Here is a 15,148-nt window from a genome sequence, read left to right as displayed (position 1 = left end):
GCTGTATACAGTTGATAATCCACTTTGAGATAGCGCCCTTAGAGACGCGATCCCCCTCTCTGCCTGTAGCTACGGAGACAAACAGTTGATCTGTTTTCCTTAGCGGTCTGGTTTTATTTACATAGTATAAGACCGCCCTACGCACATCTAGGGTGTGTAGTTTCACCTCAGCTGAGCTTTGTGGGTTTTGGAAGAAAGCCGGAAGCTCGATGGACTGGTTTACATGGAACTTGGATATGAATTTTGGTGAGAATCTAGGGTGTGTGCGTAAAACCAGTTTGTCCTTGTGGATAGTAAAGAAAGGATCTTGCACTGACAGAGCCTGAATTTCACTGACCCTTCTTATGGAGGTAATGGCTACTAAGAAGGCCGTTTTATAAGTCAGGTGTTTGAGACTACTTTTATGCATGGGTTCGAAGGGGGGCCCCATGAGCTTAGATAGCACCACATTGAGATCCCATCCTGGCGGTGGGTTCGAGATAGGAGGGTGAAGTCTCTTTACTCCTTCCATGAAGGCTTTAACCACTGGTACTTTCCACCACGAAACCTTGTTATGGGATGTGGTGTAGGCTGAGAGGGCTGCCAGGTGTACTTTCAGAGAGTTAAAAACCAACCCTGCATCCAGCAGGTGGAGCATGTATGTTACAACGTTGGAAGGAGTGCAATCAACCGGGTTGATTTGTTTACTCTGGCACCAGATAACGAATCTTTTCCACTTGTCAAAGTAACAGTGCCTTGTATTTGGTTTCCTGGACTCTTTTAGAATGTCCATACACCTCTGTGGTAATTTGAGATGTCCAAACTCTATGACTTCAGGAGCCATGCTGCTAGGTTCATAGAGTTGGGTTCCTGATGCACTGTTTGACCTTGTTGCTGGGACAGCAGGTTGTACCAGGCTGGGAGTCTGATGGGCTCGCATACCGCCATCCTGCGTAGGTGTGGAAACCATGGTTGTCTCGCCCACATGGGAGCAACTAGGATGAGCGTCATCGATTCCTTGTTCATCTTGTACACCACCTTCCTGATGAGAGGAGTTGGTGGGAAAGCGTACGCAAACATCCCTGACCAGTTCATCCACAGGGCATTCCCCTGGGAGTCCGGTTGTGGGAACCTGGATGCAAATCCTGGGCATTGTTTGTTTTCGCTTGTGGCGAATAGGTCTATAGTGGGGAAACCCCACTGAGAGAAGAGATCTTCTACTACGTCTTTGTGAAGGACCCATTCGTGTTCTTCTGGGAGGGAGTCTCTGCTTAGAGCATCCGCTAGGGAATTGAGCTCCCCTGGAACATGTTGCGATGACAGGAAGATGTTCCGTCTGAGTGCCCATATCCATATTTTCTGGGCAAGCTTGGACAGATTTGGCGAACGAGTCCCTCCTTGCTTGTTCAGATAGAACATGGCTGTCGTGCTGTCCGTCCTGATCTGCACCGACAAGTTTAGTAGATGGGGCTCGAACGCCTGCAGCGCTCGGAATACTGCCAGAAGCTCTAGCAGATTGATGTGGTTCTTGGCTACTGAGTGAGACCAGAGACCCTGAGCTGTGTGGTGGAGATGGTGAGCTCCCCACCCCGTCAGGCATGCATCTGTCGTCACCACTGCCTGTACTTCGGGATCGTAAAAGGGTTTCCCCTTTGCGAGATTCTCTCTTGTCCACCAGTGTAGGTTCTGTACGAGTGTTGGCGAAACGACCACTAGATCGTCCCACTGACCACTTGCCTGAGACCACTGTTTCGCCAACCATTCCTGCATGGGACGCATGCGCAGACGCGCGTGGGGGACCAGGTAAATGCATGACGCCATCATGCCGAGTAACCGCATAGCTTTGCGTACTGTTATCTGTTGACCTGACTGATAATGCGGAATTTGCAGAAGTATGTTCCGAATTCTTTCTTCCGAAGGGAAGGTCAATCCTTTCTGAGTATCTAGGATAGCTCCTAGAAACTGTTTTGAGGTGCTTGGCACCAGACTTGACTTTTTCTCGTTGATGGAGAAGCCTAATTCGTGGAGGAGGTCGATGGTCCTCTGAATGTTTGACCTGCAGATTCCTGGGGTTTCCCCCGTTATGAGCCAGTCGTCCAGATAAGGGTACACTGGGATTGCCTCCCTGCGTAGGTGTGCAGCTGCCACCGCCAGTACCTTGGTGAATACCCTTGGTGCAGAAGCTATCCCGAAGGGCAGTACCTTGAATTGGTAGTGGCGACTGTCCACCTTGAAGCGCAAGTATTTTCTGTGCGCCGGGAGCATGGAAATATGAAAATAGGCATCTTTCATATCCAAGGTTGCCATGTAATCCCCCTTTTTTAGGAGTGGGATTACCTCTTGTAGTGTGGTCATACGGAATTTTTGGGGCTTGACATACTTGTTGGCAGGCCGTAAGTCCAAAACTGGACGCATTGTTAAATCTTTCTTTGGCACAAGGAAGTAAGTTGAATAGATACCCTTGTTTACCTGGTGTCCCGGGACGAGTTCTATCGCGTCCTTTTCTAGCAGAATGGCGATCTCCTCGAGGAGGATCTTCTGATGTTGTAAAGAGTGGACTTTTTGTCTTGGAGGATGGTTTAGGGGACGTTGCAGTAGTTCTATGCAGTACCCATTGGATACTGTTGACAGCACCCATCTGTCGGATGTCATCCCTTCCCATGCCTGGGTGAAACTTGATATTCGTCCCCCTACTGGGGTTGCATGGGAAGGGACCTTGAACTGAGCGTCACTGCTTTGGTGGAGGCGTGCCTCCTCCTTTACTGGGGCTGCCTCTGCCTCTACCACGTCCTCTTTTACTACCCCTACCATACGCCTGGGTAGACTGTTGTGAGCTGGTGTTCCACTGTGTACCCTGGGTGTGGGAGTAGCTATTTCCTCTATTGGAATTTTGGCCGCGGGGGCGACGAAAATTGCCATTCCCTCTTTGGTTAGGTGGTTTGGTAGTTAACTGGCCAAGGGATTTGAGGGTGTCGAATTCTTCCTTAGCGTTTTTTAGAGCGTCCTCGACTGCCTTCCCAAACAGGAGATCATTTTCCACTGGTTTGTCTAAGAGCGCAGCTTGTGTTTCTGCTTTGAATCCCGACTGCCTCAACCAAGCATGCCTTTTGATGACAGTCCCCTCTGCTATAAGTCTACCCGCATTGTCAGCGGCGTCCAGAGTTGCTTTTACAGTGCAGCCTGACACGTTCCTTCCTTCCGCACAAATGCGAGCTAGCTGGCTTTTAAGGGGTTCGGGAGCAGAGTCTATTAGTGCTGCCACTTCTTCCCACTGGTGACAGTTGTAGCTAGCCAACAGTGTGGTGGAATTCGCGATTCTGGCTTGGTAGGCTGCCGTGGAAGCTACTTTCCTGCCAAAACCATAAAGTTTTTTACTTTCTTTGTCGGGGGGAGCCTCAGAGGAAGATAATGGTGTACCAGCTCTTTTGCGGGTGTTGGTTACTACTAGAGAGTCTGGCTTAAGTTGACCTCTAATATATAGGGGGTCCGACTGGGCTGCTTTAAACAGCTTCTCCACTCTCGGATTTACAGGTCTTGTCAGGTTTGGGTTGACAAGGGATGGTGCTATTCTGCGTTGAACAGATTTTAGGATGGGAATGGTCTGGGCTACTGGCTTCCTTTCCCCTATTAGTTCTTCCGCAAAGTCCCTTTCTTCCTGGACACCTTGTGTGTCTATGTGGAAGTGGTTAGCTGCCCGAAAGAGCAGTTCATTCAGGAGGGGCTGATTATCTATTGGGGAGTCAGACACTGGGGCTTCCCTTTCGACTGGTGAGTCCATTCTGAAAATATCTGGGCTATTTTCTGGCTCATCCTCGTCTTCGTCTTCGCCGTAATAATCTGATCCTGCAGGATCTTCTGGCGTGTCAATTTCCTGACCTTCTATCAGGGAAGAGTTTCCTTGGTCTGTAGGGAAGAGGGAAGAATAGGGTTGGACCTCGATGGGGTCTAAAGGCCTAAATGGTGTCTCGACCCGGGGTCTTTTATTTGAGGGGATAGGGTCCCCTGACCCTGAGGGAGAATCTTCCTGAGGGTTTAAAGCTAGGAGTTGTTCAGGGTGTCTTTCGAAAAAATTCGCCAAGGAAGACATCCTTGACATTACTCTGTCAATGTCCTCGCATGACCAGAGTTTTGAGCTTGGGGTGACCTTGCTGGGACTTTCTATGGATTGGCCCTGAGAAGACTTGGTCAGTTCTTTTGTAGTGGAGGACTGCAAGGGTTGTTTCCTTTGCTGTTTACCCCCTTCCCCGTGGGTGGAAGTGTGTTTCCCCTTTCCCTTATCTTTCGACGCCTGGCGTCGAGGATCGGAGGTGGAATCCCTGTCTTTCGAACTAGCCTTCGAAACTGGCCCCTCTTTACTCCCAAGTGATGTACCCTTTTCCTGGGGTGCAGGCTGGGGGTGGAAGTCGTGTTCGTCTCCGGACGATTGATCTTCCGGGATATTAATGGTCGAGGCACTCTGTGCAAGTGTGGAGGCTTGCCTGACGTCGTGCGGCGACCTCGACCGGGACCGCCCAGAGGACGTCCTTTCGGACCGCTCCTTCTGTGCCTCTTTCCGAGGTTTCGACGACGTCGAATCTCGGGTGGATTTTTTGTGTTTAGCGTGTGTATGTGTAACGCTTTTGTCGCCGGGGGACTTCCCCATAGTCGCCGGGACGGACGACCTTCCGAGGCCGGGGACGTGCGTTCGGCTGTCCTTCGACGCCTTGGTGCCCTCGCCGTCCGAAAGTTCGGCGTCGCTGCCGTCGCTGAAGGTACCCTCCGCCTCCATAGCTGCTAGCTTGGCGTGGTGGGCCCAACGCTTGGTGGAGCGGTCCTTAAGAGTTTTGGCCTTAAACCTATTACAGGCCCTGCAACCCGTCTCGGGGTGGTCTCTGGGTAGGCAAAGGTTGCACGTAGCGTGCTTATCTACCCAAGGGTATTTCTTATTACACTTGGGGCAAAACTGAAAGGGCGTACCCTCCATACGCGCCTGTGGGCAGCGGGCAAGTGTGTGTAGGTAATAAGGTGTCGAGTGTGGAAGTGTACCACCCCCACTCTCCCTACTTGTAGGGCCGAGGCCAGCGGCCCAGGCCCGAGCCGAGGCGGAAGCCTCAAGGCCCAATCCGTCGGGTATTCGACGTTGATCTCCTCCCCGGTTCGGCGTCGAGATGTTGATCGACGAAAGGTTGGCCAAACGGGGCAAATTAGAATTAGTTTAGAGTGAAAATATGGCAAAGCCAGGGAACTCCGATGAAGTGCTTCCGACCAGAATGGCGGAAAAAAACAATCTGGGGATCCTAGACGCGTGAGGGATCATGGGTACAGGGGACGTCACACTAGGGATAGTATTACTGGCACGCCCTGTGTCGACGCCCATTTTTCGACTTCGAAAAACAAACTGTAATACTCCGCAGCTTCCACTAGATGTCGGCCTATGCACAGCATGTGATCTAAGCAGATTCCACAAGCCTCAGAAACTAGGTTTCCCTTTGGCACGCCACTGAAGGTGGTGTGTGCCAATCTATAAAGTTTTGGGAGAGATACTCAGCATCTCTCTATACCCAAGAACTGTAGTTACTTGGGGATATTAAAAAATAATCTTAAAGGAGGGTTATAAGGGTCCCCAGAAACACTGCCCATAAGCTGTGTGCTGAAGTAGTAAAACACAGATGCCTTTAAGTGCTATGGAGCAGACAGACCCCATAGTGCAGGAAGAATACAAATAATAGAGTTCCAAAAGACAGAGCCCACAAGAATGAATGAGTGGAAAAAGGTTCCTCTCATTCAGCATTGAAAGAAAAAAAGGTCCAGACGTCCAGCAAAAAGTGCTGGGGGTTCTCAATAGGAGATGGGGTGAAGCATAAAAATGATTAATCTCCCTAAAACCCTGGAGTGTTCAGAACTCCCCTGCCACCTCAGGGAGGAGCCAGGTTACCCCAGCTGTCCACACACCATCTGGACGCCACAGCCCCTGCCCAACTGCCTGCACTGCTCCTCCACCATATCTCTCTGCTGCCCCTCACCTGCCAGACTCTGCTTATCGGGCCGCAGCTTCTGTAGTTTTCAGGGGGCTCTCAATGTGTGCTGGGCCAAGGTGCAAGGGGAAAAACCGAGCGGCCACCAGGGGGTCACCACCTCTTCTCTTATGCTCTGGCAGCCAGGGAAAGCAGCCGCCCAGCACTATTCTGATGCAAGGCCCGGGCTGCACACCCATGTCCCCAGCAGCACCAGCCTTTAATGGGAGCCTCCTCCGTTCATGCCCATGCAGCGCTGCACACCTCTCCCCTTTCTCACGGCTCTGCTGCTGGCACCATACCAGATCCTCTGTTGTCCTCTAGGGTCTGAAGGCCACCTGCCTCCAGGTAGATCAACTCCATTGGGCGCCCGGCCCCGAGTACACTCCTTTACGTTTCCGCAGAAGTTCTCGGGGCTGCTGACAACCCCCATGGCCACCACAGACTGCCCTCCGTTGGTGGCGCCAGGCAGAGCAGGGTTCCAGCGGACTTGTGGCAGGGACACGCCAGCTGCTCCGTAGCGCAGTGCCTCCCTAGATGACTCCGATGGGTCCTGCAAGAGGCCGGGCAGCTTTCCTCCTGCAGGATTATAGCAGCAGGGCCTCAGTGAGTAGGCCCACGGCCCCATCGACTGGCGCAGCACTGCTCCACTATGCAGCGGCCCGGTTTGGACCCAGAACTGCCACGATACCAGGCCATGCAGCAGTTACATCAGTCTCCAGCATCCATCACAAGTCCAAAGGGCAGCAGGAACCCAGGCTTCAGCTAACGGGCACTACTGACAGTCACGGTCTGTTCCGTGGGGTGACTGGCAATCGATGCTGCAGGATATTTACCGGATTGATGCAGCCTCGCCTGGAGCTCAATTCAGAGTGGCCATCATAGTGCCGCTATTGAGCGCTCCCCTGCATCGAGGTTGTCTTTAATGATGTTATTCGCCACCAGTCTACCCTCATTGACAGTTTTAAAAATGTCTGTGTGAACATGTTCTGGGACAGAGTCTAGCTGAGTTTGAAGCTTATCCCAAAGGGACCTATTGTAACTGTAAAGCAGGGTTGTCTTATTAGCAATTTGCACCTAGTATGCGGCTGAAGTAGCTGTTTATTTTCGCAATGCGAAAAGCTTCTTGCTCTCCTATGGAGGCAGAAACTAATGGTGTCCCTGCTCTTTTGCGGGTAGTGGTAACCATTAAGGAGTCTGGCTTAAGATGGCCCTTGATATACAATGGGTCAGAAGGTGCAGGCCGAAATGTTTTCTCTTTTTTGGGGGTTAACAGCCCTGGTAAGTGAAGGTGAAACTAGGGGTGGTTAGATCCTGCTATGTATTGACTGTAGCAAAGGTATAAATTGACCTACTGCAGATTTTTCTTTAGTTCATGGATTAGTAGAATGTGTTTCTTGAAAAGGGAATGTAGCCTCTTCAGGAGTATGAGGGCTAAAGCCTAAAGCTTGAGACAAAGGAGAAGAGGGTTCTTCATAATGTGAACTTTGAGGGGACGTATGAAATGTGTGAATTTGGGCGTTTCGGCTGTTTGTCTAAACAGGCTCAGTGGTGTGGGTAGTACAGAGAACGGGTGCCTGTTTCGAAAAACTCCATAGTCAAACATATTAATTATTAGCAATAACAGTAAGAAATAATGACTACAAGACACGAGCTCCAGAACTTGCAACTGTCCACTATGGCAGAAAAAACTATTTGAGGGACTTTGATACGTGAAGGACCAGTACTATGGACGTCACATTAGGGGTAGTATTATAGACCAGCCTAGTCGACATCCCTTTTCGATTTTCAAAAACAAGTCATGCAATACTGTGCACGTACCACTAGATGGCGGCCAATGCAAAGCATGTGATTCTAAGCCGATCCACACGAAGGACGACATTTTGGCGCAGCTTTTCTGCCGCCAGATGTTTCGGCAAAGACATCTGGCCGCAGATCCCATGTCGGCGCGCCCAGTTGGACACAGCCGATAAGGTGCAGGGACTATTAGGAGCAGGCATGTTTTGGCGTAATTACTTAAAGTGAGCAAATACATGGCATGGTTTACCGTATTAAAATAAGATTCGTACATAAATCATGGATGAAAACAAACTGCTTGTGATATGATCTTTATACTGCCAATTCTGGTCAGGTATTGCGAGGTTGAATAGATTAAAAAAAAAAAAAAAAAAAAAAAAAAGGATATTTATACGAAAATCGTCTGTACGAAAATTACTACAGCTGACAATTTTGAATAAATCCCCCATTCAGTATTATTATATTGAGCAAGGGCTGTGGGGGTGTCCCTCACACCCTTGTTCACTATAATGCCATCAGTGTTTGTGGCAGTGTCTCCCACTCCCTATTCAATAAAATCTGAAGAAAAAACACATTTTTAAAAAATGACCCTGCGGCGACGGCTCCCATTCAAGTAAGTCAAGGTAACCAGCGTTGATTAGGGAAGCAAGAGATGACGGCACACAAGGAGGTGTGCTGCCAAAAGATAAGTAAGGGGGTGAGGGGCAGTGGGTAGTCAGAAATGTTCAGAGGAGTGAAAACCGAAAGTCATGTTCGTTCAAATAACTCGTTTTTTTCTCCCTCGAACATTTCGAATTCGTTCAATTCACAGTAATTTCTCTGGCCAGAGGAAATCATGCTGGCATGATAGTATGAGTCAAGGGTATGTGTATGTACCAGCCCCCCGCCCCCCCTCCTGCAGCCTCATAGCGCTTAAAGGAAGCACCTAGAGATGACATTTTCCTTTAGCGATATGCAGCCAAACGCTGCAATTCTGAAACTTTGCGGATGATGTTCTGAGGAGGGCAGCGGTCGCTAGTGAGGTGCTGTTCGTGACCCGTCACCACCAGATATACAAACAACCAACTCTCCTGCACTACATGTGTAAGCTAGGAACCACCCCCATAGAAATCTGGCAGCACAAGAAGTAGCTAACCCAGGTCTAATGCCAGTTTTACTGGATACATGCGATTATACAAGTCACTGTCCCTTCATAAAAGGATTAGGACATTGCGCGCCTCATCAGGGCATTATTTTCCCCCTACTTCAGATGCATTTTCTCCAACCACCCTAAGGTACTGTGGGGCTCAAGGTAGAACTTACCTCAAGCCGAATAATCGCTACATGGTGACTGGAGTGCATTTCAAGGTGTTTGGGTGTACAGCCAAACCTCAGGCCCAGGCTTAACAGCCTTTGCGCCCTTAGGGGGTCTGTTGCAAGGTCCCTATACATTGTGTTAACTTGCTAAAGCATTTTTATTTAAGTGACTATCTTTGCCTTTTCTGCTGCTGCAAAAGACTTATACTCCCTTCCTACACTGACTTTGATGAACTCTTGGATAGTTAGCGATTGCACTGCCAAAGCAATAGAAGTAAATCACTGCTTACAGTGTTAAATAATCCTACAGACTTTGCGCGACTAAAGTAAATGAATGAGATTGTCATTTCTCTGTGACAAATGCAAGTGTGCAGCACTATTTAAACAGTGGAACCGTCATTACTGTCATTTTCTTTAACAATTATAAGCGCAAGCAACTACTAGTGAAGCAGTCACCTATGAAAAGTATTGCTAATAATTCCTATGTGCAGTGTTAACACCACGGACGGATTAGCTGTGACTGCTTTTATAAACTCTATGCACCTAAGTACTTTGTAATCCATTTTTAGTAGTCTGTATCTTAAATGGTATTTGTTGAAATTCCATCAGTATATGGAAATTGATGAAGCCTTTTTAGTAGATATTTTAAATTATTGCTTACATGAAATCGCTCTGTTTGCTTTGGGTGAAATAGATATGTCTTTTAAATGAAGGGACCGAGAATGTAGTTTTAATTTTTTATTTTTATTTAAATGTATTGTAAAGGTTTTTTTGCTAAACTATATACAAATAATAAAAAATAAAATAAAGGCGCAGTTGTCTGAAAGAAAGATTAAGTGCTGAGGTAAGGTAGCTTTTGATGCTCAACATGACTTCACTGTGTGGTCTTTTTTTTCGAAATATCCAAAGCAAAGGTTGTGGTTCCCAAAGCTGACACAGTGGATCAACAGAGGGAGGAGGAGATCTCAAAGGAAGAGAAAAGATCAACGAGTCACAAATATAGACGAAAAAGAAACCCTTGAGGCAGTAGAGGGAGCCTCTAACTTGGAAAAGCCGTAGCTCAGAAGTAGAAAGTTCGGTGACAGCAGGTCGAACTACAAAGATAAAAAGGTGGCACCAGAAGGGAAGAGGGGTGGGGGCTCAAAGGAGGGAAGGGCGAGGGAGCAAACCATAGGCATAAAGGAGGAGATTTCAGAAGCAACATAATGATCTCACAGGAGAAGATAGTTTCAGAGAAGGAATGAGGGCAAATGGAACATTGTAAGTGGAATGTGTGAGGCAAAAAAGTGAACCTGGGTTACAGGAAAATAAAAGGACACGTGTAGGCACAGCTGGTATTAGGAATACTTGCCTTTGGGAATCTCTTCTTGAATGACCTTTTTGGTTGGTGTAGAAACAGCATTCAGAGTTGTTTTTCTTTTACGTGGAGGAGGAAGGAGTGGTGGTGTGAAGCAGTCCGTTTTCTGAGTGGAAGAAGAGTTAGAGTTTTTCTGAAGTGGTTGATGGTCCCCCGGCTGTGTTTCTTTTGAAGCAAGATCTTGATGCTTTTGACAGTCCAATGACTGTCTAAATTCAGATAACCTTTTTTGGTAGAGTTTATAAGCTGAGCTCTGCTCTGCATTCAGAAACCTGTGAAAAAAACACTTACATTTCTTGGTTTCATGAAGCACTAGATCACATACATAAGCCTTAAAGTTCTTTGCAGAGAAAGATGTGCTTTGCAGAGCCAGTGACTGAACGCTCCAAGCAAACACACGTATAACCAAAGTAATAATTAAACAAAAAGCGCATGCATACAAAATAAAGGACGAGAATAGTTGTAAAGGCACCAAAAAGCACTTGTATTCCTTGCATAAAGACGCGTGTCCCGAAGAATCTCCTTAGGCCTGTGGTTAAACAACTCCAATGGTCATCACTTTCTAAGCAAGCAGGGGATACTGTTCCAATGTCCTTAATCCACTTAGTGCAGCTATGGTGAAGGAGGCCAAGCATATCTCTTTACAGGTAAGCGGGGAGACAGAAATTCACTAGAACGTGCTAATGGTTAAAATAAAGGAATATCCACACATGGTTAAAGTGCTATATGTACTTTATCTAGGGTCGTTATATCAGTAACGGTAAACTCCCTCAATTTTTGTTCTCGGGTGGCCAGTATCTCGGAACGGGAGACGTATTGAAAGGATACTATAGAAAAGTGAGAACTGGCTACCCCTCTCTTGGGGCTTCCACCTGAGGCCGAGTAACCTACAATGTGTTGTTAAGAGTCCGGGACTCTTGCTGATGTCTCGCGATCGTACCGATGCGTAAGGAGAGGATCACGCTTGAACGAGATCCGATATATCAGACGCCCTGCCTCCACCCTATACCGGGACGCCACAACTATGCGGTTTCACTTGGAAGTGTAAAGTGCCTGTGCGCTGGCACGCATCCACGTTTCTCCTTGTAATCCACTTACTTTCTGGATATCGGACTAGGCGAGATTTCTGCCTTTTTAAGCCTTGAACTGGTCAGGCTGAGCGGTGTTTGTGATAACATCTGAAAATAGCGATTGGTCTCTACCATTACTAAGGGGGACTCAACTAAAAGCTCTAGTGCTGCCAAGATATTGCACTTGTCTGGCAACAGGGATTTGGGAAAGAAGTTCACCTTCTAAAAAGAAATCTGTCTGTCCTGAAGAAGGCCCATATTTGACTGTTTGTAGGGACGCTAGGGATAGTGTCCCATATATGCAGATGGCTGAAACATGTCGACATATGACAACAGACTAACCTAAATAGATAGTCTAATATCTGCACAACTACCCTAATCAATAGAGTGGCTATAATTAACCTGTCGAACCCCACATGAAATTGGCTGTGCTTGTTTTTGCTCTTTTTTATATAAGTGAGAAGGATTTAGGACTGTGCAATATAGATTGTGATATGTGTGTTGTACTGTTCTCTGTGTTTTTCTACCTGTTTTAATTATTGGTGATTGATTTTTTGACTTTGAATAAAGTTATATAAAAGATGACATGTCGTAACTGTATTTTAATTTTGACATAAGATGGTCCCGTGTCCTGTCACTCTGTTTCCTTGCGCTTTTGCATAAATTGCACTAATTGGGAAGTGATCCATCCTTCTTAACAACACACTGTAGGTTACTCGGTCTCAGGTGGTAGCACCAAGAGAGGGGTAGCCAGTTCTCACTTTTCTATAGTATCCTTTCAATACTTCTCCCGTTCCGAGATACTGGCCCCCCGAGAACAAAAATTGAGGGAGTTTATAGGGAGATATAGTATCCTTTATCTAGGGTTCCAGGCACGTAACATATGCATGACTATAGAGGTCTCTGTTGATGTCAAGGGGCTAGTTTCTGGTATTGCATGGCCATCAGAAGTATTATCCTACAATATTAGTCCAGCAAGATCCAAAATGGCAAAGGGTCTAAATGGTTTTCAAGTATTATACCAATTTCCGCTAAATTACCCTACCACCAGTATTCAGCAACAGGACCACCCAGGGGCACAACCTGCACAGACACTACAACTGGATGTAATTCCACCAAACCACACAGTTAAAATGGGACAGTTTCTGGTCCTGCAGGGTTCTGAAGTTACTCAAGGGCAACAGTTTGAGAGTCCTACACTCATAGTGGCAGCTACAATGACAAGGGTCAACATACTTGCTTTAGAAAGTTGGAAGAAATAAAGAAAAAAAGGAATCTGTTCCTACTAGGGGGCATTGGGACCAGTTCGGGTCAAAGGGGAACAATGGTTCCCACTTTCTTTGTAGATGGTTCTCAACTCGTTTATACTCACCAGCATAGCAATTCAGGGTTGTTGGATCTGGTTACCGGGGTGGGGCTCCACTTTCTCAGTGTCCATTTCTGCACAAGGTCACACACTCTGCAGATTCTGAGGTCAGGAGCAGGTAGCTCTGTTGGTTCCACTAGTAGAACGGAAAAAGGGCACTGCCGTCTGGTCCTTGTTTAGATCAGAAGTTCCAGAATGTGCAGAACCCAGCAGCGATTCACCATCAGAACAGATCCTAGATGGACTGCAAATCTGGCAGAGCTTCTGCTGTGTCCTCCAGTCGAGAAGTCCCCTTCATTAATGAAGTACTAGTTCCAGCACGGAGCAAAGTAACAGTGCAGACCATCTATGTGCACAATGCTGAGGGAGATAGTCTCCAATTCTAGAGACCCAACCATCTAAAAATGTTGGCAGCTACACAATCACTTTCCAAGTTTGCCCCTGGCTTTTAGTCAGGATGTGCAATCCCAGTCAGCCTTTCGGATTAATCTTATTCAGGTATATTCAACTGCTGGAAGATAGATTCTATTTGCAGATTTCCCTCCATAGAGATCAATGACCCAACATTTAGCTACTGTTTTGAACCTGTTCTGAGGCCGTTGTAACTACACTGGTCTTGCTAGGTTCATCTGTTTTGTTGGCACTGATAAGTCCCTATTGCTATCAGTGCAGGGAACACTGTTCTCCATGGAAATATTCTCCATTTGTTTTTCCCACATACATCACATTACAAGTGCGGTAGGACATTGTTCCTGTAACTTGATTTAAAACAGTTTGTTTACAAACTCGATGTGTCCAAGAAGAGCTGGTGGATACTTGTCTACCGTTTTTCTTTTTTATGGTCTTGTGCACTTTCATTTTACTGCATAAAGCCATTTAGAGTAATATGTACTCAAAAACTGCTGTGCCGCCGGTTTGGCGTCTGTTCTTTGGCCTTCTTCCTGCCCTCCCAGAGCTGATTTTTCCATATATGGTACGCCCTTTCCAGAGAAAGCTAACTTACATGGGCAAAGTCGCAGTACGCATGTGGCCGGATGTGGGGGCCACATCCATAACAAAGTGTGTTTGTTGCTGGGCAGATGTGTTGGCCAGAGACTGGCCAGAATTGGGCAGTCTCTGCCAGTTTGAATGTTGCAGATCCTTACTATTGGTGGGCTTGGAAGCAACTCCTGCTTAAATTCTGGATAAAGGGGGGACTCCTGCTGTCATTCTTTAGTCCATCACTGGAGCCAAGACCCGTTCGAAGAGGAGCATTCCGCTGAAGACTCAGAACATGTTGCTGGGGCCTGCAAGCATCACTTTCTTCAACCGTCCCAGTGATGCCCTGCTCCTTTGCAGATCTCCTAAAGGACTTCATCAATGCTTCGACCGGTGGACTGGTGGAAACAACCTATCTCGACCCCTGCTTGAGGATCCTACACTTGAAAGACATTAGACGCGTCCCTGAAGCATCTTGTGGGCTGGCTACCTCCAAATTGGGCTACCTCACTGCAGTAGTCGTCCCACAGAATTGAAATTAGGGGCTCTGCAGATCCCCTACTTACGAAGCAAGAAGCATTCTCCACCACAAAAAGGGGCCTAGTAGGAGCAGTTTCTTTGTTTCCACTATGAGAGTCAACTTCCACCATTTCTTCGGAGTAGCCATCGCTGATGCCCAGCTGCATCATGTCCTGGGGTCCTCTGAGATAGTCACTGTAGGGTGGTCCTTTTTTCAGTCCAGTAGCAGTGTGCAGAACTGATCCATCAGACCACTAAGTAGCCAGCCCCAAAATCAAAAGCCAAAAGTGACCTTCACACGCTAGCCTCCTGAACATTCAATAGAACCAAGGGTATGCAAAAAAGGGGGCCCAGCGATTTCAGAAACTACCTTAGAGGTCCCTGAGCGGATAAGATTACAGGGTGTGAGTAAACATATCTAACTGACACCCATCACCCCCACTCCCGTCCTGACCCCATTGTCTCCATAGGCTCTAACGGGTGTAAAGTCCTTAGCCCTAACTTTGTTTTGCGGTTGAAAAGGTTTTCTCTTTTTGCAAGTTTCACTACATAGTTTCCTAAATAATCGCATTCTTTCTGTGCCGTTTTTATCCTGTGCTGACTTTTTGAAGGGCAGTAAAGCCCTCTGCTTCACTTGCCTTTTGATCATTGTTATGGGGAAACTGATTGTTAGGAAAGTCTTCTCTTTTAGATAACTTTTCTTCCACATTCTATGGAGCCCCAAACGTTTTGCTTTTGTTTAACATCTCGTCCTGACTTTATGCAGAGAAGAAAAGCCTTCAGCTTCAATTCA

General features: G+C 47.2%; 1 protein-coding gene across 3 annotated transcripts in view; it reads right to left on the bottom strand.

Annotated features, from left to right (window-relative positions):
* Positions 1-15,148, bottom strand: part of LOC138570930 (SURP and G-patch domain-containing protein 2-like) — a 906,804-nt gene that overhangs the window by 389,282 nt on the left and 502,374 nt on the right. For all 3 annotated transcript variants that reach the window (XM_069649158.1, XM_069649157.1, XM_069649159.1), the window contains exon 5: positions 10,417-10,694. In XM_069649158.1, the coding sequence (XP_069505259.1) occupies positions 10,417-10,694 (278 nt within the window). The remainder of the gene's footprint in view (positions 1-10,416; positions 10,695-15,148) is intronic.

Source organism: Ambystoma mexicanum, chromosome 1p (assembly GCF_040938575.1).
Source record: "Ambystoma mexicanum isolate Mex_15411 chromosome 1p, UKY_AmexF1_1, whole genome shotgun sequence".
Taxonomy (NCBI): Eukaryota; Metazoa; Chordata; class Amphibia; order Caudata; family Ambystomatidae; genus Ambystoma; species Ambystoma mexicanum.
This window is presented reverse-complemented; position numbering and strand designations above follow the sequence as displayed.